Source organism: Branchiostoma lanceolatum, chromosome 1 (genome assembly GCF_035083965.1).
Source record: "Branchiostoma lanceolatum isolate klBraLanc5 chromosome 1, klBraLanc5.hap2, whole genome shotgun sequence".
In the NCBI taxonomy this organism is placed as follows: domain Eukaryota; kingdom Metazoa; phylum Chordata; class Leptocardii; order Amphioxiformes; family Branchiostomatidae; genus Branchiostoma; species Branchiostoma lanceolatum.
The window spans coordinates 1,034,914-1,062,067 of record NC_089722.1 but is presented as its reverse complement, the minus strand read 5'-3'; the positions used below and the strand labels follow the sequence as shown (position 1 = coordinate 1,062,067).

The 27,154-nt window shown below is 41.5% G+C and overlaps 1 protein-coding gene across 1 annotated transcript; it reads left to right on the top strand.

The window, feature by feature from the left end:
• Positions 1-23,716, top strand: LOC136428687 (forkhead box protein O3-like). Its single transcript, XM_066418396.1, has 2 exons — positions 1-723; positions 17,694-23,716. The coding sequence occupies exons 1-2, from the start codon at positions 262-264 to the stop codon at positions 19,314-19,316; spliced, it is 2,085 nt and encodes a 694-aa protein (XP_066274493.1). The 5' UTR covers positions 1-261; the 3' UTR covers positions 19,317-23,716.
• Positions 23,717-27,154: the final 3,438 nt, after the last annotated feature.

The following is a 27,154-nucleotide window of genomic DNA, read 5'->3' as shown; positions in this document are numbered from 1 at the left end:
CTGACAACAATCTCCTACGTCATATTCCGCCTGGAAAGCTCGAAATGTGAGGGCTCGCTGCTCCTTTCCATCGACGTATATGTGTCTTAGAACCTCTTAAAACTGCGAGATTCCTCTCTGTCACGGCACAGGGTGTCTTGAGGATTGCTTTGGAAGTGTCGGCGGAGAGTTAGAAGCCGTAGCGCCGGATGTGTGACGAGGATCAGCGCGGGTAAAAATCGTTCCGACTTGTGCCGGGGTTGCAGTGCGGGAAGAAAAAAAATGGATATGGAGGACTCTCAGCTCGAGATCGACCCCGATTTCGAACCGCAGAGCAGGCCACGGTCCTGTACCTGGCCCCTCCCCCGGCCAGAGGTCTGCACCAAGGAAAACAAAGCCGAGGGAAGCCCAGAGAATGAGCAGACGACGGCGGGAGAGGGAGGGGGGATCGAGCCGAAAGCAGAGCCGGGCGCGGTGCCAGGGCTGCCCGCCGAGCCGGCTCCGGCCGCCGCGCCGACCACCGTGGACGCCACGAGTCTTCAGGCGGAGCTGCAAGCGCCCCAGCCCAAGAAGAGCTCGCGGCGGAACGCGTGGGGGAATCTGTCGTACGCAGACTTGATCACGAAGGCGATCCAGTCCTCGCCAGAAGGCCGGCTGACCCTCTCGCAGATCTACGACTGGATGGTGCGCTGCGTGCCGTACTTTAGGGACAAGGGAGACTCCAACAGCTCTGCGGGATGGAAGGTAAGGAAAGATTTTTGACATGTCCCCTTGTTGATTTTTTCCTGCGGGATTCGAACCCTGTACCCCCGTTATTTCAACACCCTTATCTCCTCCATGTGTCAGTCACTGTGGCTTGAGCTCGGAATCTCACAAACCGCCCCGATCGGAACGTGCGAACCTTGTGATTTGTGTAGAAATCTCACCGCATGGGCCGCAGAAATTTGAGGAAGGAAACCCGAAGCCATCTTGAAGCCCCCTCCTCCCTCCCTCCCTCTCTCTAGCTGCGTGCTAACCTGTACCCCTGATTCGACAGAAAAACTCGCCGCGTGGCGCCAGGGAAGATTCCGACACTCCTAGCGCCACCTAAACACTCAGAAAACCACAGTTTAAACCACCCAACAACCCTTAAAACACTCTCCGCTTACTGGTCGATGTCAACCCGTACAGACTTACGCTTTAAATCATTTCTTCCCCTGAAGGGTCAAAGTTTTGACCCCACAGGGAAGCGATTGGTAAACAAACAACTGTACACAGAAGTAAAGCGTTTTACTGGAGACTACAAGGCCAAAGTTTTACCTAGGGGATCGGACTAGACTGTTGTCTTCACCCCGTGCCTGGTACTGGAGCTTGACCTCTTAGAGTTTCACTATGAGTCATTTCCTCACGCTAGAATTCTCAAGAATGTTGTGGTCACAAATAAACAGATGACCACTGCACGCGAGTGACCACTACATAATTTGCAGTAACTCAAAAAGCATAATGTAAAATTTCCCATATTTCTTACTCACATATAACACATATTACTATCATGCAACTATTAGAAGTTTATTGCAATGCAATCAGTTTCAACTTGCATATGTTGACACTTATCTAATTTAGTCTAGTGAAATCCTTATCACTTTGTTGCAAAGTTCTGTATGTAGCAACTTTCATTTTGCAACAAAATAGGACTGTCTGGAAAGTTCTGATTTTTCATAACAAATTGAACTTCACATTTCCAACATTTAAACCAAGTATGAATATAATTTGGTTGAAGATGTCTGTAGTTGTAATTGACTGTGCCTTAATTGTAAGCTAAATTTCATAACAATGCGAATTAAGGTTCACCCTATGATTAATGTATTACCAATGGAGCATACTTCCTGTAAGAAATAACTCATGTGTAATGTTTTGGCCTTACATCATGTGAAGGCCACTCGTTCACACGTTTGTTTTGGCTGAAGTGAAGAAAATCTAGTTACCACAGCACAAGCAAGGGTTTTTCAGTGCCAGGATTACGTAACTGACGGTTGCAGGCATTTGTTTGGAATAATAAGTTTCTATTTATAAGACTCCAGAGTATTGTACTGTTTGATTGAATTATTTCCAAATTTGAGACATGCATACATAGGCATGTTTGTTTGTAAGGTATTCTGATTTGGTGATAAAAAGTTATGTAACTGCATCATGTGACTAGCGTAAATAAAGGTAACTCAGGTGAGTTGTGACACCTGCATGTTGTTAAGATAGGGGGAAGTTGGGAAGATTCCAAACAGGAAGCTGAATTCCAGTCAATTTTGATGTAGAGCTAGACGTCAACAAACCCTTTCACTGTTATTGTGGAAGACAAAGGGATTTTACATGTAAATGCAACTAGATCTACATAACAGTTATGTAGATCTTAAAACATAAAACTTGGGAAAAGAATCCACCAACTTTTCTTTCTAGTTGTCCAGTCATGACAATCATGTTCTGGAAGACTTCAGTTTTATTTATTTATTTATCAATCTTTAGGGTGGTCCCTTCAGTTAACATTGTAACTGATTTCCAAGGGAGCCCTTACATTACATGACAAATCATAACAAATCAGGATACAAAAGGATAACTTAGCATAAACTTGTTACATGAAGTTGTATATGATTCCCAACTTCATAGATTATGATATAAGATGAAAGTGTTTTGTTGCTCACTCCTTGCTTTCCTTCCTTCGATACATAATTACTTTGAAAAGATAATTGGCGCAACATTTCCTGTGTTATGGATTTGTATCAAATGAAAAACTAAATATGATATGTGTAGCTCCAAATTTTAAGTGATAAAAGTAAGCTTCAAATTGCAGCAATGTTGCTGAAATATCAGAGAAAATATCCTCGAGCAAGTGTATATTTAGTATGTACCTTTTTGCATAGAATATAGTTAAATCGAAATGTTTTCCATTTTTGAAAAAAAAAGCCACAGAATTTTATATATCTATGGATTGTAATGATGTTCTATACTAAAACTGATATTGAACGTGTTCGTGATCTGAATAATAAGAGAACCCTGCTTAGTTATTGCAACGTTTATGATAAAAATATATGCAACAAACAGTATCGGATTTGAAAGCCTTGTCCTCTATTCAGAAAAGAAGTCATTTTCTAATTTCATTCAACCCTAATGTTTAAAAGATATTCTCTTCTTTTTTTTTGATGTTTTAGATCTGTTGGCGTATTTCCAAGAAAATTGATTGGACCGTCTTTCTCGAACACGCTTGCCCATGACATGATGACAATGAAAAAAAGGTCGTTTTCGCTCCGTACGCTTGTGGAATACGCTATCGCTTGTTCTCGTGGACGCCATATTCAAAGCCAGGCGCCGATGTGAAAATCTTCGGCGCTATGTGGTTTGGAGAAGTCCTTGGCAAGGAATTACGCTCCTTAAAAGGGTCGATGCATTTGTCTTACTCCTTGGGATGCTGTCCTTGACACCGCGACCTTGTGAAATCGTTGGAAAAGATTTTGCATAAAAGGAGGGGAGAGAGTTTATGTTGATACCCAGTGGTAGTCTCAGATTTAACAGATTCGGTGTATCCTTTTCCGATTGACCGAGAAACAAGGAAAAGAAACTTTTCTGTTGACTCGATTTGTCGAATCGTTTAACGAGGGAAAATGCCCAGACAGCATTGTTTGGCAAATGTATGTGAAGGTATTTTGCTGACAGAGAAAATTATGGTCCTCAAGTTATATGGACAACCGGGGTTTCCGTTGTAAAAATCCTTTCAAGAAGTTAACGATGAAGCTGGAAACCAAACCCCTTTCTCATGTAGAAGACGGACTATTTTGTCTCTGATAGCGTGCCGCGATCGCGTTTCGGGGGGACCGCTTGGGAAGAGGTAAACGTGCTCACCATATAATGCAGGGCCCAGGACATTTTCTTGGAAAAATGCCCATATTTGGTAGTTCTCGCTGAGAAGAAAGGGTCTCGCGAAATTTGGCGAGATGTGATGTAAAGCAGACTTACTGGTAGGAGGAGGGGGATTTTTAGGGATTTTTCGTTTCAGTCAACGTAGGTAGTCGGGTTCGATAAATGCAATTTTATGGTAGGCAAAAAGGATAAGAATATAGGGTTGTGGGGAAAATGTCGGCACACATTTTTGTTCTTTTTGTTTTGCTGGCAAGCTACATCTACACCTGAGCTGAAATTTATCTTCACAGAAAAGAAATTTGGTGCGCAAGATAAAATAGAATGTCAGAAAAACAGTTTATAAACCTTACTGTCTCTCTTCAGAGCTTGGATCCCAAATTCTATAGCCAACTTTAAGATTTTAAACAATAAGTAACTAAGCTAACTTCTTATTTTTTATAACACATTTCAAGTAAATGCTGTATACTCAGTGCAAAAAATACTTTAAGTACGTACATACATACTGCTACACAAATATCCAATTTTGGGAGCACAAAAGTACACATGCACCCAGTATTTTCAGCTCTGTGCTTTTCAATAACAATAACATTCCTCTCGGACTTTTGTACTGTTATGTTATGAATTATACCTAATGGGAAATTTTACCCCTCACTTCTCAGTCTTCTGCATACCAACTTTTATCTGTCAGATTTAAGTTCTTGAAACACAATATACTGTTTTTACAGACAGTAATACTACACGTTATTTGAGATGGTGACGTAAAGCCGACGGCCCCGTGTATGAGGGAGCTTCAGGCATTAGCCTCAAGCGTCAAACCTCTGCACGTAAAAGAACCCAACACACTAGTACTTATTGAGAAATGTAGGGGTGACCTGGTGTGCTTGGCCAAGAACGCAAAGCCGTAGCGAAACCGCATTGTACTTCCACTAGCTACTTGAAAAAGCATCATGCTTCACCTCAAATGAGGATGCCTTGAAACAAAAAAAATACTACACGGGTAACTTTTCACCCCCTAGTTGTATTTATTATGATGGGCATCTACTATGTTTGAGTTGTGTTATTAATATACAGTCAAACCTGTATTAGCGGCCACCTTTGCATAGCGGCCACCTGCCCATAGTGGTCACTTTTTGTCGGTCCCTTGGATTTTTCCCATTGACATAAGCATTAAGAATTAGGCTATAGCGGCCACCTGTCCAACGCGGTCGCGGCCAGACGATTTTCGGTCCCGCGAGTACAGTAACACTGCCGATAACGGTCAATGTGCGCCGGTGGAAGCTGCATCGCCACCGCACGCCAGGTTCAAAATCTTCATTTTTTCACGCAGTTATCAAGTTTATGTGAACTCAACTTGACAGGATAATAAAAAAGAAAACAAGAATGTTTCAATGTCGGCCCAATATTTCCGTTTTCCCCGCGAATTCATCGGAAAATGTGCCCAAACACGATTTTCAAAATGGCGGAGCAGTATAAAGGTCATCGGAAGACACCACTGTTGCGGAGGTATAGTGTGTTAAATTTATTTTGCTGCAAACTATCACTGAGGATAATTGCTAAATCAAAAGCTTCAAACTAGATATGAATAACATTACTATGATGTAAAATTTGGGCTGTTGCAATTTTCTGAAAAGAAAAAAGCCCTCAACAGAGCGACCTTCCTCTCATTACCCTATTAGCATAATGGTAGAAGCCGATCATGACAAGCAAACAACAACAGACTAAGGAAAATTGTCGCCACGATTTTATGTTTGAAAACGGTCGAAAACGAACAGTAAGTGGCAACTGAGCAACATATATTTTGTTCTTAACTAACTAGGTGGCATTTTGCTGCGAAGGACTTTGTTTCATATGATTAAAACTCGTTGGTGACGCGTGTGCCGGCAGCGAAGCAGTCGCGAAGGATCAAGAGTAGAGTATGGCGATGCTGGTCTGTTTAGACGTGAAGCTCGAGCAAGCCATGGATTTTGGAGTTGGCAGATACAATAATTCTTTTTTCAAGCCCATAATAGAAGTAAAAGAACAACAATCGAAGTTCTAAAATGTGCCTTACCTATGTAATGTTTACATGTGTACTGTACGGTGAATAAATGTATCTCAGTGGGTACTGAAAACATGTGTCACTCGTGGTCAATTAATCAACATTTTCTCCATAGCGGCCACCTGTCCTTAGCGGCCAGTTTTGGCCAGTCCCTTGAGTGACCGCTATAGACAGGTTTGACTGTAACTCACTGGCACAATGCCAAAATGATAAGTGCTTCATTTTCCAGCTGATTACCTAGTTTAAGATCTTTTCGAATAAAGTGAATGACATTTTTGTGCTAAGACCAACAAGCATGTTACTGAAAAATTGTTTGCATATTTCACAAAAATTATATGGAACTGGAAGAAAAAAGTTAAGATAGCTGAAAAACTAAGAAAATATGATTGGCATGGCATAAAGACTACAAACTGCATAGACATTGTTTTAATATAGAACACTTTCTGCACACGGTATATGTAATTTAGTGATTGACATTGGTAAACCTAGCGGAATTTACGCTCTCAATTTCCCATCCATGTGGAAAACCACAAGCTCGCAAAATTGCCATGCTTGGATTAACCTTTTCCCTACTAATGGCCACTTATCTCACCCCAGTTATGCTGGTTATAGGTTAAGTTGGCGCGATGAGGGTTAAATTTTAACTAGTTAGTGACATAAACTGTACGTTAGTGAACTTCGGACTTTGAACTAGCACATTCTGTACATTGTTAACTGTTGATAGCGATGGGCTATTGTGCTACATGTATAGAAATAGCTACCTTGTATATATATATTTTTCTGACGGCACATACCCAGAATATACAGGTATGTCATTGTCAAACTTTGACAAATCAAAAACATCTCTGCTTGGCCTGGGCACACTTTTGAAAACAGAGAGGACGACAAGACCTTTTCAAGATTAGTCTATGCAAATTATTGTTGCATTGACATGTCAAAGTTCAACGTTTCGAAGAACGTTCGAAGCTATTTGATTTTCTAGCACGAGACTTTGAATGCTGTTGTTGTTTTGAATTTGTTCCCATCATAGACAGCTATGTCACTTCAAAATTCTTCAGTTTGGAACTTGGAATTGTTTTGTTTTAGGCACTGTATCATGTATGCCAACCTTACTAGTCTGTCATAAATTGTCTCTCTCAACTGTTTGCCATTTAAGATTTTCTCTGTTGTGGAAATGTATTTGAATCAGAAACTTTCCATCTAATCAAATGATATTGTAAATGTATGAAGAAAAACATAACAAAACTGTCATGTACAGTACAGATCTTGTTTAACTTCCCATCCACACGCGTGCCACACGCGTTTGAAAGTCGTGCCAATCTCGTGCATAAGTCGTGGCACACGAGATTTCATCTCGTGCAAAAGTCGTGCGGTTCCAGATTAAAACGCGTTCCATTCTCGTTTCAATCTCGTGTGTATGCGTGTACACGCGTTTCATTTATGCGTGCGAGCTCGTGTACGAAGTTTTGGGCGGAGCTCACACGCGTGTGGCGGGCCTTTGAATTGTTAAAGACACGCCCATCGCCCGGCCTGCGGCCTTACTTATACATATTGTATGGGCGTTCGAATCTAATACCAGATTTCCTATAATCAACAAGCGTAACAAAATCATAACAGATAACTGTGTTATTGACCTGAAACTAAAGGAAAAATTGCTCGAATAAAAGCGTTTTGAGCTGCGGCAAACCGAAGTAAAATTAGCCTGAGTGCCAGCCTTTTTAGCTTCCGTCCGCTACACAAGCTCCACTGCGCTAACCCAAGCTCCGCCGGGAGCGGAAGATAGAACCCCGGCAAAATTCTCCTTACCTCCTTGGTTGTTCTTTGGTAAATTCGTTGAACGCTATTTGACCCAATTTCCCGAAATTATGCGGCGATAGAGTAGATTTGAAATAGTTCAGAACATTGTTACACCAAAGAGTCGACGCGGCATTGTGGCGATCGATATATCAATGTCCCTCCCCACATCATGTTTACGTAGAGTGCGAGTACCACAAGACTGGTTCAATTCAATTTTCAACTCTCAAAATTTTTTTATTAGAAATGAATAATTAAATGTTCAAACCTTACCACCCTTCACTTCACTGTCACGGGCTGCAAAGCTATGTACCCCGTGACTACATAAGTAGCAGTACATTCCTTGTCTTTCCAGAATAACCGGCACTGTAATCGACAAAGAATGTGCCAAAATGCCCGTCCATACAACATTGCCGGAACAGATCGCTGAGTTTATGATAGTGAGGTTGGCAATGTTCCCTTCCTTTGTAGCATGCTGCAACGCGTGCTATAAAACACACGCAACTCCACATGTTCTTTCTCCCTATAACCTCCTTGTTCTGGGATATTATTGAGTAACACGCGGCTAGGCAACAATTCCTATGGATTCTCCCATGGATTCTTCGGTGACCAATAGCAGGACTTTGTTCATACCCAGTGAAGGACAGAGTGAAGGATAAACTCCTTCGTGATTGGCTGTTAAAGATTGAGCTGGCCGGGCGCGCGGCCGTCGCAGACAACGCGGCGACAGTCGGCAAGTTCCTCAAAGGGGGCTACCTGTCAATCAAGAGGAATATCGTGGGAACATGCTAGTAGTGTATCAAACATCAACATGATCAATCATTTCGAGAATCACGTGCGCCGTCCGGCGGCTTCACTGATAAATTTGTAAATATGCGTCACATAATCTGTGTTATAAATCTATCCAGAAACAAACTAAATCTGATTTTTCAAAACTGCTTACTAGTTTGTATATTTTTCTTTTGGTCCCAGAAGATTCTTGAACAATACCAGAGTATTGTAGATTGTAGAAAGTAGTCCCGCTCGCGCCGTCGATGTTGTTTTGTTATGATGTACGGGTCACTGACCTTTGGTTAACGTTGTTCCATGTCGTTTCGGCGAGTTGTCTGGCAGTTCTTTTTTTCATGTTACTCATTTATTTTTACTTTGTCGTTGCAACCAGACATGCATGCGGACATGCATGCAACTATTATTCTTCCAACTACCAGTAGTTCGGGGCAAGGAGGTTATATAACCTCCTTGTTCGGGGTACTAGTATCAATTTTTTCGGTAGCGCAAGGTACATTTTTGATATTTTGAACCGTCTTAAACGCTATTTCCCGCATTCTGAGGGGCAAAATTGTTGAGTAAAGGTACGTAATAATGCGTCCACATTTACGGAGAGGTGCGCTAGCGGAAGTTTCCCGCCACGCATATACGATTTGTTTCTATGCCGGGAAAATTAAGTGACTGTTGCCTTCAGAAGAGGCTTGGCTACATTTTATCGATATCGTAACAAAGGCCGCGAAAAATTCCAACACGCGGTTTTTTGGGGTAGTAGCTTTTGCTACATGTTACAAACCCGCGCCATCTTGATCACGTGAAACACTGACGCTTCCTTTCAATCAACCAATCAGAGCACAGGTTATCTGAGGTGAGCCAATCAGAGCTTAGAACATGCGGGCATGTTGCATATTCATGACTTCAACATGGCGCCCTCGGCCGCTTGGGACGGCTTGTTTACTGAAATTACAGCGGTGGAAATACGTTTCATTTCATAAGTTTATCATTTATTATCCCGATAGAAATGGAATTGATCGATGGCTGGTCCTTCGATACAAATTCTTTTGAGGTTTTTGGCTTTTAGTCGTGCTCTGTCCACGTTCGCAGGAAATCGCTTGCCGAAAAACTATGACATGAATGACGCTTGTTTGAATTTCGAAAGATCGACTTGAACCTTGAAAAACAAGTTTTTAATGAGAACAACATATGCGAAAGGTGCCGACATCGATTGTATCCAAGAATAACAATACCTAACAAAACAAAGGAGTTGGATTTTCTGACGGGGGACGGCGTCCTTTATACGCCCGCAGCGTCATAATAATGTGGATACACACAAAATGCCGGTGCGAATTTTTGATTTTCTCCGATACCGTCGTAATTTAGTTGTGCTTTCTTTTACCGTTCGTTGTAAGAAGTACTTAGTAACTAAATGATGACCCCATGTATCGCGTGTGTTGATGAAACTTTTATTTCATGCTTGAAATAGTGAATGGTCTGTCATCAGTTGAGTCTTGTCATCCAAACTAGACGTCAATCAAGTTTGACAGATTTGCGTAAACGCGTGTAGCGACCGCACAAGATTTTTAATTAGGCAGCCACACGCGAGGCAGCTCATTAGCGAACGCGATTGGCACGACTTTACATCGCGTGTGGCACGACTTTGGCACGAGATGTAAACGCGTTTCAAATGCAAGCCGTACGACTTTCGCACGACTTTTGCACGAGAAACAAACTCGTGTGAAACGCGTGCGAAGGGAAGTTAAACAAGATCTGTACTGTATGACACTCAACCCGTGTACTGCTGCCTTTTTGCAATTCATAAATGGTAGAAATCATAAATAGAAACCAAGTAAAAGACCTTGTGGAAAATTTCCATATGCACAGTGCCCGAATTTCAACTTTGATTTCAAATAGTCAGATAATCACCCCTCACTGACATGTTCCGTAGAACAAACAAATAAACAAAGTCACTTCCTTGCCCCCTCCCCATGCATGCATTTTGATTTCACCCATAGCCCCTAGAGGGGATAAGGCAATTACCAATACACCTCACCCTGACAGGTGAGGCCATAGTTCTATTTTGGGCGATAATTGAATTACGACCAGGTAGGTATTCCCGTCACGTCTTCACCTGCTAAGGTTTTTGTGCTCACGTGCTCAGTTGTGTGTCACAGGCGGACTGAACGTAATTTTCCCTTTCAGTAGGTCACGTAACTCACGGAGGGTTACCACAATGGCGACCATTTAGTTGGAAATTGAATTGAATTGATCTTTATTTACACAACCTGCAGGCTTTAACCAGCCTGAATTTTGTTACATTTACATGTTGGCTCCATTAAAACATTTGCTTTCAAAACCTCAAACGTAACATTTTTCCACTACATGGCATTTTTGATCATAGGTCTATACGTATACACATAAATTCTTCATAAACGTCTTTTAAAATCATCAATATATGGCGTACTACATACATGTAAGATTATATCAATTCATCAATATTAGTACAGAATATGCGTGTCAAAACTATATACATGTCGTCAGGAGATCTGAACTCGGTTCAATGGTCAAGTCAGGTGAAATCACAATGGAAACTGCTGCACATAATTTTGTTGTGCTTTAATAGAGTTAGAAAATGGAATGACTAGGCCACACCAATTTAATATGTTGCTTCCCGTGTTTAGAAAAAAAAAAGGTGAGCTGGAAGATAAACACGAAAACACTCAGAAGAGAGCCTGATAATTGGTGTCACTTTTGGTGTATGAATTATGATTTTAATTTCTTTTGTGATTAGATGAAATCATAAGGCCATACAAATTAAATTTGTTGCTTCCTGAGTTAAAAAAAAACAACTGCTGAACGGGAAAATCAACATGAAAACAGAGCCTGAGGGGGCAGTCTGTACCTTGGTGCACAGTTTCAGGAAGTTATATGTTAAATCCTATGCAAATTTTCCTCCTGGCCTTCTGTTGTCATCCTGACTCTTCTTCTTAGAAGATTATTGCTAGAATTTGACAAAAATGTTTGAGAACCTTCAGTTCAGGAAAGTAATCGGTGCAGCTCTGGTGTGGTTAAGGAAAAGGGGGATGAATTTGGAAAGAAACAAATGCATAATTACGTTGATGAAGGTTAGACATCCAGGTAATAAGATACGCTAAAAATAGTTACTCAAGCAACTGGATAAAAAGAAACGTCTGACTGTCTGAAACGTCTGACTGTTTCAAAATATTATCCAGTTGCTTGAGTAACTATTTTTGGCAAATGTACAATTGTTGGCTTGAAGGTCTTACTCATAGTTGAGTTGACGAAGACAATAGACTGTCAATCAATATCAGGGGTGTAACAAAGCACGAGATTGTCTGCATGTCATTCAAATCTCGCACAACTATGGTTTAGTTTTGGTTCCAGTACTAATAAATTGCATAAGATTTAGATATTATTCTAGCCAGGAAGTCAATTTGCGTATTGTCTCCTGTAGAATTTACACAAGTGAACTTTAAGGAAGGTTTTGTTTTAAGCATCATTGTCAGACTTACCCTAACCCTGACCTCACCCTAGCCATAGCCCTAAATATTTTTCAAGTGTCTTCAAATAGGCTATATACTTCATGTATGCTTTTGATACGATTTTACATGGTGTACATCGGGTTAACATTGTTATATCTTTTGTGAGTGAAATTTGCGGTTACCTAAATACGTTTGTAAGAATGCAACAACGATCCTCGGAGTTAAGAGTTGATCTTGGTTAATCCTTGTCCAATTAATGTCCATTACATGCCTGAATAGAAAGATGTTCTACAAACAGACTGTGGATGAGTACTGATGAAAGGACGCTTGGGTAAGGCCACACCAATTTAATTTCTTGGTTAACGGATTTAAAAAAAAATGCTAGATTGGAAAATCAACATGAAAACAGAATCTCAGAGGAAAGTTTGTACTTTGGTGCACACAATTTCAGGGAGTGAACAGGGTCAGGTGCAAGTTTTCACCCCAGCCTTCTGTTTTCATTATTTTTGTTGTTGCTAAGAATAAAAAGAAAAATCTGTTAGCCAAGAAATTAAATTGGTGTGGCCTTAGGCCTTTACATGTACTATATCTACATGTCCATTATGTGAATGATATTGATATGGCCTCATAACTAGTTTAAAGATTACCTTTATCCTAAGAATAGATTACTCCATTGAAGGATACCTGAAAATAGACCATACGACCTTGTGTGTGATTGACAATAGCTGTCCTTGGGGATGGCATCTCCGTATCTATTTAGGTATTCCCTCCATTCAAACTCAGACAAAAGTCAGAAACACCATGAGAATGGCACGGCTTATCAAAGATGCACTTGAGGGATATCACATGCTGACAAAACTGTATCCGTATCCTCGAGGGCTGTTGAAGAAAGCTGTGCAGTGTACGAAATTAGAGACAGGTAGGACGAAAATTGGTGTTCATGTCCGGATAACCTTTGCAGCCAGGAAAAACGTAAGACTCAAAATCTTGCAAAGGTCAGTAAGAAGTAATCTCCAGTGATCCCGGTGTAAGAAATGCCATAGGACAGGCACTAAGTGCGTGAATCGGAGAAGCTAAAACCAAAGCTGTTTTTATCCTGATCCCTGCAAAGTTCAAATGTCACGCATTTCTGGCGGTTTGCCAAGATAAATAAACCCAGAAGCTTTCCTCCACTGATCCATGTAAACAACAGCATGATAGTGATACCAGCTGACTGGCGTAGTACAAGTCCTCCTCTCCTCTTGTGGTGAAGGTTTGTCCACTACTATAGCAGTATGTGACTATAGCACTGCCTCGAAATTAAATAAAACCACCACGAAAACTCTATTTCTTCCTTAGCGCGATAAAAAACCACACAAGCTTAAATGCATTTTGTGAATGGTTTTATTTGCGTTCACATTTTGCGATCACATTTTAAGTACCAGCTGACAAGTGTTGTAGAAACTTGTTCTTCTCATCTGGTGGTGAAAGTTTCAGGGAAGGATAGTACGCAGGCCAGGCTAGTTCGATTTCTTGATCCTCAGATTTAGCCAGCGTGAAAAGAAGAACACATGTATTATTCTCTAAACAAGTTTTAATTGGCTTCAACAGTTTTTTAAAAATCCCTGTGCGGCCCACCACCCTCAAATGCAACGAAAAAATCTTCTTAGATGATTTGGTTTGGCCTTAGAGCACATTTGTACATTTCTACATGTTAGTCTACTGAAATTTATGTTCTTGTTTAATGGATTACTGTATTTGTTTGAGATTAAGAAATTTCTTTAGTTTCGAATGACAATCATAAGAAATGATAGTTAAATTGCAGTCTTTTATCTCTACATTACAGCTTGCTTCTTTTGACATGAACATCTTTGCAAAACAATCTCTCATTGGATGTTGTTAGTATTTTCTAACTCGACATGTTTTGCATGTCTTTCTGGTTGCTCATCCCTATTTCTGTAACCTGTCAAATCAGTTAGAGCTACTTTCTAAATTGGTTTAGCCCGAGGACCAATGAGCTAATTGTCTAACATTGAAAAGAAGTAAAAAAGTCAGTCCTAAAAAAAGTTCCTTAATTAGTTTAGCCTGAGGACCAATGAATGAGCTGTTTGTTTGAACCTTTGTTTATTCATAAGAAGCTCAAAAGGCATGCAGGTCGCTTTTCATTGAGGTCATGAGGGAAGAGGTAAGGGTCAGATACAATATAGCATATTGCAGAGATTTGGTGAGTAAAAAAGTCAGGAAAAACATTAAATACAGAAATCATCGCGGGGATTTAATTTCGGAGAAAATGGAGTGTTCGCGGTGGTTTTGAGTTCCCGTTTGAAATAATAGTAGCGCTACAGTCACACAATGGAAAAGTTTTTCGGGATGGTTTTAAGTTTTCGGTTAAGAGCTTATCTCGAAAACCGCAAACATAAAACCCACCGCGAACATTTCTGCATTTACAGTACATGACAATAAGTTTCTTGATAAGTTTAGCCTGAGAACCAATAAGCAGTTTGTCTTACCATCCTGCACAGATTGTGTGAGTAAAAAAGTCAGGACATAAACGTACTTACATAGATGTTTCATACGCGTAAAAATTGGAGCGTACACACACATAGTTAAGACTCCAGTATTTTCATAAACAAGTTTCTTAATTAGTTTAGCCTGGGGACCAATGAGCTGCTTGTCTAAACATCTTGCTGAGATTGTGTAAGTGTAAGTTAATCCCCATCATATGGCCACCACTAAGAGCCCTAATGCTGAACGCTAGTACTGAGGTATCAGTTACACGTCCAAGTGCGGGCCAGATGCTTAGCTCCTGGACTTGTCCTGTACTTGAACTACGGAGCTGACCCGAACCTGAACTTGTCAGGAGAAGGAGTATGAAGAAGACTTACATTGATTACATTTGGCTGTACTTTCCTTTGATTGGTTTCGTATGATCCCGAACTTCTTTTTGGCGTGACTAGAAGTCAAAGGAGGTCAAACTAAATGCAGGGCCCCTCTGAAAAGCAGTGGTAACCACTGAGCAGGGCTACCCTGGATAAATATGACAGAATAGATAAACTAGAAGTAAAATGCTTTTTCGAAAGCTGAGGATGCATGGCAGCTGTATTACAGCTTGTGTTCTTACCAAAGCTCACTCGGTCTTCTCTACTCTTCATGGCTTTACGTTGTGCTACCTATCTGAAAAAGTGAACCCGTGACTAGCGATGTCTGATGGGCTCGAACCCCCACCCTCTGGATCCACGGAATTTGATCCATGCCGCAAAGCGGCGGGTTGCTTACTGCTTGCGCCTCTGAGAAATTGCCTGACCAGAACACAACAGCTTCCATCAAAATATGCAACAAACAAACAAACAATTGTTTACAAAAAAAGAAATGGACAGAGATCCACCAAGGTGTAACCATTTAATCAACCTCTATTTTGATATTCAGGCATACAAATATTCTGTCCAGATGTTGACAAGTAGCTTTGGTTAAAATGAAACCAAAGTGTTTCACTGACTCCTGATTTTCTGGTACTGTAATTTATGCAGAAATGTTCGCAGAGATTTAATTTCGCTGCAGGGAGAAAATGGAGAGTTCGCAGTGGTTTTGAGTTCGCATTTGAAACAATAGTAGGGCTACAGACACACAATGGAACGGCTCTTCGCCCTGGTTTTAAGTTCGCGGAAACGAGTTCACCGCATAAAACCATTGTGAACAAATCTGCATTTACCGTATATCATTTTGCTATCTCAGTATCTGGATGCATGCGTTTGATCATGAACCCCCCTCCCCCAATGCAAAAAAACTTCTCAACCTTTGTTTGTGATGTTAGTGACCCAGTATGTATTTCTGAGGTTGAATGCGTCAAACAAAATGGCATCATCTTTATTTAGTACACAAGATCGAGGTTACGACGTGAGTGTTGTTGGCTCCCTGTTTCTTTTGTATCATGTTACTCCCGTTTTACATTTTTGTACTTGGAACTCAGCGTGCCTATTGATTTACAACCTTAGCCTCTTGACAAATATAGGACAACATGTATGTAGTATTCCCATGGCCTTGTTGGTATTAGTCACTCCATAGATACTATTAATATAGTGATCGATCTTTGTTTGTTGCATTAGACCACACCAATTTAATTTTTTTGTTGTTTTGATTTTAGCAAAAAGAAATCATGAAAACAGAAGGCTGGGGTAGAAACTTGCACCTGACCCTGTTCACTCCCTGAAACTTTGTGCATCAAAGTGCAAACTTTCCTCTGAGATTCTGTTTTCATGTTGATTTTCCAATCTAGCATTTTTGTTGTTGAAAATTCCGTTAACCAAGAAATTAAATTGGTGTGTCCTATAGTCTATTAGATATAAGTAATATAATTATTTCGCCATTACGAATTACTCATGAAAGATTGGGATTTATTTATTTTTTATTTTAAAGGAATTTCTATATAAACTTGATCCTCGGATGACTCCTGGTGAAATCTGACTTCTGATCAGGTTCTAATCCGGATCTGGATCTTGGCCAGAAACTATTTCCAAGTGGGGGTCTAGATGGGGTATCTAGGGAAACTGGATTCAGTATAGATGACAGTGTTTTATCACTTACTGATGTCCCCGTGTACCTCATGTCAGCCTCAATATCTGCCCTTGGTTGTTCGCCAAAGTTCTGAGATCCATTTTTGGATATAGACACTGATACTGGAACTCTTCTGACCTGATTATTTCAGAAATCTAAATTCATGACGACGAACACAGCTCCAGAAATAATTTCCACATCTGGATACTGTAAATCATGACATACTGTAAATGCAGAAATATTCGCGACGGTTTTATGTTCACAGTTTTCGTGGTGAACTTTCAGCGCGGACTTAAAACCACCGCAAATGTTTTTGCCCACCGATGACTGTAGCGCTTCTGTTGTTTCAAACGCAAACTTAAGACCACCGCGAACACAATTTTCTCCCTACCGCGAAATAAAAACCTCCGTAGTGGCCGCTGGCTCAAAAAAATCACTAACTCCGTGGTTAGCAAGCAATTTTTTTGAGCCAGCGGTCACTACAGAGGCTGGTACTCAGGCTACCTTCACCAAACACTAGGTGAACTAAACAAGATGACACTTAGGCTAAAATAGTGGTGCCTTGTATTGCATTACTACATTTGTTTCAACTGTAAATACTGCTAGTATTGCCTCCTTTCTGTATCTGTTTTGCCGGCACTTGATCGTACCACACCAGCCTAAAAAAACCTAACTCAAAACTGATGCCCTGCAAACGCCAATTGATTGACAGTAATCTAAAAGAAATAGGCCTGTCCAGTCCCAATGTAAACCATGTCAATTAGAGTTGTAAGTCCCTTTTTTGTCGTAAGCTATTGAACAATAGCTGTTTAATTTCTGCTTTCATTCCTATATGCGCTGTGTAATTGATCATGGAGAAAGACTGACAATTAAGATTTTTTATTGATTTTGTTATATTTATTTGCCAATGATACTGTTATTATTATTCTTATGGCTATTGCTTATATCTACACAGTAGCCTATTTCTGTTTCCACCTTTGCTTATTGTTTCGGATCCGTGGCTTATGGTTATTTTCCTGTACTTTTGTTTTGTACTATGTGTTGTTCATTTTGTGAAATGCAAAAAAAAAAAATTAAACAATTTTTTTTTTTAATCAAAAAAAAATTAAGTAATTTTTTTTTTAAATTAAAAAAAAATTAAGTAATTTTTTTTTTTAATTAAAGAAAAATTGAATTAATTTTTTTCTCTTTCTGTGTTTCAGAATTCCATCCGACACAACCTGTCTCTGCACAGCCGATTCATCAGGGTTCAGAACGAGGGCACCGGCAAGAGCTCCTGGTGGATGCTGAACCCTGACGCCAAGGGCGGGAAGTCTCCGCGGAGAAGGGCCTCCAGCATGGACACCAACAACTCCAAGTACGAGAAGAAACGCGGCCGCGCCAAGAAGAAGGCTCAGGAGGCCAGGGAGGCCGCCGCCGCCGCCAACGCGGGAAGCCCCACCGGAAAATGGCCCGGGAGTCCGCAGGACTCCAAGTCGGAAGGCGGTACTCCCAGCGGCGACGGGAACCTCAGCGTCTCCACGGCCTCCCCGCTGTCTTTCAACATTTCCGACTTCAGGCAGAGGACGAGCTCCAACGCCAGCAGCCTGAGCGGCCGCCTCTCGCCCATCATGGGCCCCGATCTCGACGACGACAACCAAGTGCCGCCGATGTCCCCGGGCTGGTCGGACTTCGGCAGCAACAGCAACCTGTCGTACGGGACGTCGGACTTCCTGAACCAGTCCACCGATCAGCTCACCCAGTCCCTGCAGCAAACCATGAAGCTGAACTCTCCCGACCAGCTGCTCGGGGACAGCGGTCTGAGCGGCATGAGCTCCATGGACAGTGTGGGGAGCCTGGGGCTGGGCGGGTTCGACTCCCAGCCCGACCCGTTCATGAGGAGGTGCCACAGCGTGGGCAGCCGGGCGCAGCTCCCCTCCCCTAGAAGGCAGACCACGGGCTACAGCACCCCGCCGCCCTCCTTCAAGAGCCCGTTCTCTCCCGTCCCGGTCCCGCAGCCCGCCCACAGTCCCAACCAGCAGCAAGGCAGTCTTCCCAGCGTCGCCGCGCCAGGTCCGCAGCAGGACCACACGCAGTTCAGCCTCCAGCAGCTCTCAGACGTCATGCTGACCCAGACCGACCCCATCCTGACCTCGGGCGACCCCGTCATGTCCTCGGGCGACCCGCTCATCTCCCAGGGCAACATGATGCTCCGGCAGGACCCGATGATGTCCGCCCTCCCCGACCAGGGCAGTCAGCTCAGCAGCCTCCTGCAGGGCACCGGGATGAGCTACGCCTTCAGACAACAACAACAACAACAACAACAGCTACAACAACAACAACAACAGCAGCAGCAACAACAACCCCAGCAGCAGCAGAACTTCAACCTCGGCTGTGCCTTAAACCAGATGCTGGGAGGGAACATGGGAGGGATCATGGCGGGACAGCTCGGCCCGGCCGCGACGTCGCAGCAGCAGCAGCAGACCCTGCCACAGATCTCCACCTTCGGCTCCATGATGCACCCGCAGAACAACCCGGCGACGCTCCACCAGCAGGCCATGGCCAACTCGCAGGCCAACCAGCTGCTGTCCATGCACCAGGAGAGGTTCCCGTCGGATCTGGAGCTGGACATGTTCAGCGGCGGCCTGGAGTGCGACATGGACTCCATCATCAACAACGAGCTCATGGAGGACGGCGCCCTCGAGTTCAACTTCCAGCAGGACCCCAACAACCAGATGGGGTCGTCGTCGTGCGCGCCGACCTCCGCGGGCATGACCCAGTCCATGACGATGTCGCAGACGCAAACCAACGCGGGAAGGTTAGGGTACCGCGAGACCGTGATCTAACGGACGGTTATAGAGTAGCGGTTATAACTTGTTGTGAAGAAGAGTGCGACTGTGATTGCAGATAGTAGGTAGATCATACCCTCCCTGATATTCTATTGGTCGGTTCCATGTTAGGTCAAAGGTCATGACTGATTCAAATTCCGTAGTTTTTGATAAAATGAACGATACGTTTCATGACCATTGAGTGATTCCCTGACTTTTTGTGGTAAGGGGGATCGATGCATCCTGGTTTGATATATTCTAGTTATTCCAGATTTTCCGTGTATGGATTGTTTTATACTAGATTTTAGAGTTTGCGTCTTGCCTTCAGACTTGATGGCAAGCCTTCATCTGTATGTCTGATCGACCTTTGACCCAAAATGGCGCCAACCAATCCATGAAAAAGGTGCTTGGGTACTTGTGACTGTAAAATCAGTTGCTGTCAGTGTCTTGTTTTTGTAAATCCGTCACAGAAAAGAAAATGAACTAGTTGAACTTTTCCACCTTTTCTATTTTTAACCACCAGAAACTAAAAAAAGGGCAAATGATATTTGTAAAATGTACATGTGATTTGCAAAGTGTTGGATATCATAGCCGTCTCTTAACATGCGTGTGGGTTTCTAAGCGTAAGTAAAGAAGCTCACCCCTTCTTGTGTATCTACAAATGTGCAAAAAAATACAGGACCGATTCGTGGCTTTAGTATGCATACATTTAAGATATAGAAGTCCTCAGAATGTCAGAATAATATTTTTTACAATCACAGATTAGGAACATTGAATTGATTTGCAGAATGACATTTTAGCTTTGCAGTGTAAGTAGCTATCGATTTGTGTCATGCTCATCGGACAGTTGTGTCAGTACTACGGCCAGTACAAGCAGAAAATGGTTCACATGAATTCGGTTAGCGTTGCTCCTTTTTCATTCTCTAGCAACTGTTAGATTCATGCCTATGATTGTCTGACAAGACTTTGTAGAAAATCATGAAACTGTGGAAAAACTTGGTTCCTAAACACATATCTTTCATTCTTTGGTTGTGGCCAGTCAGGAGTTTTGGAGAAAGGCTAGTTGCAGCTGGTTTTAAACGAAATTTCTGAGTCTTGCCGTTTGTTTTTCTTTCTCTGTGTTTGTGGGCTTTTTGATTTGGTTGCTGCTTTAGGAGTTGCAGTCCTCAAAAAGGGACTTTAAGCCACCGGTCTCGTGCTAGACTTTGTGTGTTAAAAAAGCTCCACAAATGATAGGAGTACTACCATTTCGTGATTGCCAAAACCTGTTGTTTGCTCTGACCTAGCAGGATGGTCTTTTCTCTAGTTGGGCAGACTTGCTGTCTGAACCAATAAAATAAGATGAAAAGTACCAGTAATGAAAATTCCGCGGAAACCTACGCAACTGAGACAGCTTTCACTTTTTATGCAAATGAGTTTCACTTTAAGAGAATGAAAAATCATTCCGAGGAGTTACCATTTTGTTTCCCAATTTTAACAAAATTGTTTCAAGTTAAAGCTTTTTTCCAGATGTCATAGGTTTGTGGTTGTTATACATGTACTATAGGCGAAATTTGGCAAAGATCTTTCAGATTTATATGAGTAAACTAAAGAGGGCTTTCTTGTGTATGTATTTCTTGGGAACCCTCCAAATTTTTTATAAGCAGAGGATTTTGCGATGAAGTCTTTCAACTGAGCCTTTGCGCTACCTTCTCTCTACATAAACAAAAGTCAATGCTCTGCAGATCGACAAGTCGAGTTTTAAATATGTTTTTGAATGTAGTCTTGTGTATCAGTAACATAAGCTGTTGACGGACATTTCAGATTTGGATACATTTTTTCCAAGCAGCTGCTGAGGCGTTGATAGACAGTGGTCTGTGTCTATTTTCTAGACTTGCTGTTTCCTTGTGGTGTTTGTTTGGACGTGAGTTGTGTCAAAAAGGAGCGTCCAACAGTTTCCACCAAGGCCACACCAATTCAATTTCTTGGTTAACAGATTTTTGAAAAACAACTTGGCCCGAGGAAATCATTAAAACAGAAGGCTGGGGTGAAAACCCTGACCCTGTTCACTCCCTGAAACTGTGCATCAGAGTACAGACGCTGAGATTCTGTTTTCATGTTGATTTTCCAATCTAGCATTTTTTTAAATTCCGTTAACCAAGAAATTAGATTGGTGTGGCCCACGCGCTGCACAGCGGTTTGTTATTGTGAGGGCGAATCAAAGGCTCGCAAGGAAACGGGATCAGCCAGGAATCTGTGATAAACACGCCTTGTGTATCTCAGCCCAAGCAGATGTGAGGTCAGAGGTCACAGCACTTGCTAGGAGTAAAGATAGCAGCACATTTGCACTGCTAGGAGGAAAGATAGGAGCAGATTTGTATCATATCAGGATGCACATGTGTGGAACTTTGGCTTTATTGTAAAAAAGACATAGGTGGTGCTCCGAATGTATATAGTCCCACGAAAGACTGATGACTTTGAAAAGTGTTTTACTCTGTAGTTTGATAAAAAGAAAAGATAGGCTTGTATTGAGTAGGTTTGGATGAAAACCTGACAGAAAAATGGTTTGACTGAAGTAAGGCGTGCTTATTGTTGTGAATCCTGTAAATCGGTTAGTTGTTTTACACGTGCCATTCAAATTTGTGTTTGGTGTAGGATAGATTGTGGTTCAGTTTTATGGCAAAATGGTCGACAGGTCTGGACAAGCCTTGATGGCCGTTCTAACGTTCATTGAGAAAGAGTCGAAGAATGAACACTATTACAAAGGACATTGTTATGTTTGTTTTTTAGCAATGGCCAAAATATTTTGGGTGTTTGTTTGTCTTTACTGAACAGGCAAACTAGTCTGTTTTGTCAAGGGTTCACACCAATAGGCACAAACTCTTCACATATAGGAGTAATTAGATCAGAAGAACAAGTGTATGTAGTGTAGGCTTTTACTATGTATCTAGTCACGATGGCAGAGATGAGTATAAAGAATTCAGAAACGAAGATGGAGCTGAAAAAAGAAATTAGTCCATCACAAGATTGAAATTATGTTGATTTGCAATGTAAATAATGTATAAATATATTTTGTATGAAAGCTTATAATCAAGTTGGAATTTTTTCTGCAAACTTTGACTGTTTGAATCAGTGTGTCCAGTTGTTTTGTTTTTTTCTTGAATGACTTGGTTCATATGAAACTGTTTTCCCTATAAACCACCCATAGCTATACTTAAAGTGTGGTGCTGACATACATGGCACCGATTTAGAAATGAAAACGCAAACTGAAAAATTAAAACCAGGTGTTTTGAAAGAAAGTTTGGATCAATTTGAGTATGGATGTTTTCAAGCGGCCTCTACCTCAACGATAAAGAAAATGACACAAAAGGTGCTATCCGCAAGTGAATTTCAGTTGTATTCCATGCTATTTCTTGTTGTTTTCTGTTTTGAATTGCTTTGTGCCCTCGGTGTGGGTAAGGAGGTTCTATAGACCTCCTTGGTGTGGGGCGTCGGCTCACAGAAAAATAAAGAAGAAGGCATGGCTTTTTTACGATGCAAACATTTCTGAAATTTCGAAAGCAGAAAGATGCGAGGAATACAAAGTTTGGAAACGGGAAAATTGCTTTTGTATGATGGAACTGAAAATGTTTAAGTTTCAGCACTTCTGGGAACAGTTAATGACACTGACTGCTTTGATTGACAGGTACAAGGGACAACATGTTCTGATGTTGTGTAACGTTACTACTTGACTCAGACTTAGCCTCTTTTTATACAGTACTTGGAAGTTTTGTCTCATGAAAGTGGCCAAAATTACAATGGATTGAAAAGTTGATAGTTCTAGGGGAAAAAATGTAAATAGTTCAGGTTCAATCTTGGTGCCAGTGCTGATATCTTTACATACATGTAAATCTCCTGCTATTCTACTAATCAATATTTTTGCATAAAGATTTCATATTTCTGAAGAACACCTTGTAGCAGTCCTTCAATGTGCTATCTCTGGGAGGGTGCGACAAAAGTATATTTTTGTTAATTCTTACCAGAATTGTAGAGAGAGAGAGAGAAAGAAAAAGGAAGGGTTGTTATGATCTCGAAAGTTGTGTATGCTTAGCGAGATTTTGAGCAGCACAAATTTGTGCCACAATTAACGTACCTTTAATTAATTAAACAAGATGAAAGTTAATTAATACCTTTCCTTGATGCATGTGTTCTCCTTTTTATGTAGAGTATCCCATTTTAGTTACCTAAGATAAAGAAAAAAAGAGTTGACGAATTTTTGTATTGTTGTAATTTTGCGGAACCAGCTTTGATAAGTTTTTGATTGTAATAAGAGTAGTGGTTAGGCAAAAGTGGAAACTTGTACATAAGTGCTTTCTTACTTGATATGTGTAATTTACCTCCACATGCTGACTGGATGTGTCATTCATGAATATTCATCTATTAAAGGCATGAAAATGTCAGCCTGCTCGTCGTATTAATTGTCTCCCTCACTGTTTGATTTTCTTACTCCAAGCAGATGTCGGGGAAAAGCTTGACGTTTTTTTGGTAGGCTCATTCAGGTACAGTCAAATAACTCAAGAAGACCACTCATAAGATCAGGTCTACGTAGACAGTCACTACAGAAAAAAAAGATAGTTACATAGACTAATATTATATGACTTGAAAGCTCTCTATTGTGTGTGCTCGCCTCATTGTCTGGCATGAAAATTATGACCAAGAACTAGGGGTGGATACCGGTTCGACTTAATAAGGTCCAAGTCCAAGTTTAGGTCCAGAGATTTCGGTTCAGGTCCGGACCTGAACCTGATCCTGTCCAGTTAATGTTTTGTTTTATTAGACCAATATTAAGCATAGAGAATTAATACTGACACGCAAGACTATAAAAGTTTCTTGGTGAGAAAACTTTCAAGATAAACCAGTGTTTGATATTTGAATGTCGCACTTATTTTAAATGCCTTTTTTGTCAGAGGGGAGACTCAAAACACTTTTTATCAATCAAAATAGAAAAATATATTTGTACTTTCTTCAGTTTTTTTTGGACTCAGGTTTTGGCTTTCAGGTTTTTTGGACTCGGTTCTCGGATGTTATAAAGGTCCGAATCAGGTCCAGTGAACCGGTATCCACCCCTACCAAGAACAGAACAGTGCGATCAGATCAAATGGCAAGGTTGGAAAATGAAAAATAAAAGTGTTCTCTTTTTCATCATGACACGAGAACGTGAGTTTGTCAATCCTCTAATGGTCTGCAGTGTGTCATCCAAACTCAGCAGACAATTGGTCTACAAATACATAATTCATCAAGTAATTTGGCACAATTAAAAGAAATGGCAGCACACGTTCATTAATCACTGTCAATTGTGTTAGAGATTGTTATCTAAAGTACTTTGAGGATGACCAGAGACAATGACTTGTCATGACATGTTCCAGTGATAATCGATCACCGATCCATTTTAGTTTTTATTTTCCATACTTGCCCTTTGATAGGATGGCACTGTTCTTGGTCGTAAGTTTCATGCCCCCACCGCTGTATGAAGCTGGCATTCACAAAGGAGAGCCGTCAGAGTTTGCAGCGATACAAAGGGAAGTTAAGTGGGACAAACACAAGTCCTGACAAGTACGTAACATGGGGCAATTATTCTGTCACAACAATTGCCAGGGTCATCACTCATTCAGAAAGCAAAATGGTAAATTGCCACTTTCGTTTTCCCTGCGTTCGTGCCAGGAGGTTCTATTGTATTAATTGTACTTAACTTGTGGACGTGCGTACCATCAAGGAGGCTCAATCATGGTAAGACCTTGATAGTACAATTAGATGCAAAAGCGCCAAACGTTTTTGAGGTTTTATTACTGGCAGATTTTGAAAAACCAAGGACATTAGTATATAATATATAGTATATAATGTCCTTGGAAAAATCAGCCTGGATGCCAGACCCCCAATCCCTGAAATCAAGGCGGGCTAAAATAACACGATAGATATGTTAGAGATTGGGGGTCCGGCATCCGGGCTATGGAAAAATGTACATGTCAAAATTGCACAAAAGAGATTTGAAGGGCCTTAATTTAAGAGAAGATATTCTTAAAGAGTTGGCACAAGGTCAGGAGCAAATTACTTTAATTAGGGAGGAATGTGGAAGGGTAGGGGGTTCTGATCATCCACAATGTGAATGGGGGCTTCGGGGCACAGAAAAAGAGGGAAAGGTCACGCCATGATGTCACATAATGCCCTATGGGGTCATGTTTCTTTCACCAATTGTTGACATCCCCCCAGGGAGTAATCCTACACCCTGACATACCTTGACCTTTGTGTTCAGTTAGAGCGGCATGATGGGCAACCTGCTGATCTGCATATCGATAGAATGTGTCATTCTGCTAATCCCTGAGCAGATCTATCGGTGGCAATGACAGTATCCAAAGGGCAAAAGCAGTTTTATTGGCAAGATCTGTCATTGCCACCGATAGATCTGCTTGGAGATTATAATTTTGCGTCTTTCAGGTTATCGATCGGTCATTAGGATAGAGATAAGATTAATCTATATTGACATTAATCCACCGGGTTACATTAATCCACCACTTTGAAAAACAGTGAGTTTGAGAGATCTGTAGTGCAGCACCCCCAGGTATGCACAGTTTACATATACAGGAGTGCATTATACTGGGGGACGTTGGGTTGGAAAACTGTTTGGACGTGCGAAAACAATTTCATCAGGTTGGTAGAACATAGGATATTTGGAGTTTCTTTTAACACAACCAGGTAATCTCACCTGCTGACGTTTCGGTGTCTGTCAGACACCTTCTTCAGAGCTTCTGACTGGAGTACTGCTTCTCACCGCCATAAGTAGCCGATGAAGGTGGCGATTTTGCGGCGAGAGCGTAATCCCGCTCTTATGTCCACTATTTTTCGAAAAAGGAAAGCACATGTCGTTTGCAACTTTTGGACGTGTTTGGACGTGTCATTCTGCTTATCTCCAAGCAGATCTGTCGGTGGCAATGACAGCATCCAAAGGCAAAAGCAGTATTATTGCCATCAATGCTGCTTTCATTTTGCATCTTTCAGGTTATTGATTGGTCATCAGGACAGAGATAAGGTTAACCTCCATTGACATTTATCCACCCAGTTACATTAATCCACCACTTTGAAAAACATTGGGATTGAGAGATCTCTAGTGCTGCCAGATAACTGAGGAAATAAGTTGGTCTGGTCGAAGCCCTTAATCACACCAAGGATATTATATAGGATGTCCTTGATTTGATCACATGTACACAAATGGAACAGAACCATCAATAAGGCTCCTTCCTGAGGCATCGCCAAAAATCAACAGGTGTCATTTAATGTTAATTTTGGAAAAAGAAGGCTTTTTTGTTGAAAAATGTCTGAGAAACAGACCATTTTGCAGCTTTCGCGTAGCTTTCGTAGGTAGCATGCGTAGTCCAGTGGTTAGCGATCTGGCCTCTGGAACTAGAAGCCCCAGGTTCGATCCCGGCTGTGTCGCCCACCCGACATGTACGCCACTGGAAAGGGTCGCAGTCCTTAGGATGGGACGTTAAGCCGTGGTCCACTGTCCATTGTGCTTGTCAAAAAGAGCTAGGGGAATTTCCCCGGTACATTGAACCTGTAAATACTGTACATAGCGTCTGTCCTCTCTGTCACGACCAGTGGAAGAACAGCTCTTCTGTTTATTGGAGCTAAACTGGTTCGAGACCACTTTCCTTTTTTTTGCAGTCAGGTCACATTTTTGCTTAGACCAAAGAAAGACGTCAGAAAATGATGTTAAATCCATAGATGCCAGCAGAGGGAGACGTTGATGTTCAACCAATAAACCTCTTAGACCACCTCCATGAAGGTTAGACATCCAGGTAATAAGGTACACCGAAAAGGAGCTACTGAAGCAGACCCAACAT

Coding starts and splice junctions, on each gene's coding strand:
- LOC136428687 (XM_066418396.1), top strand. CDS start 262: ATGGATATGGAGGACTCTCAGCTCGAGATCGACCCCGATTTCGAACCG. Junction 724..17,693: donor ACAGCTCTGCGGGATGGAAG/GTAAGGAAAGAT, acceptor TCTGTGTTTCAG/AATTCCATCCGACACAACCT.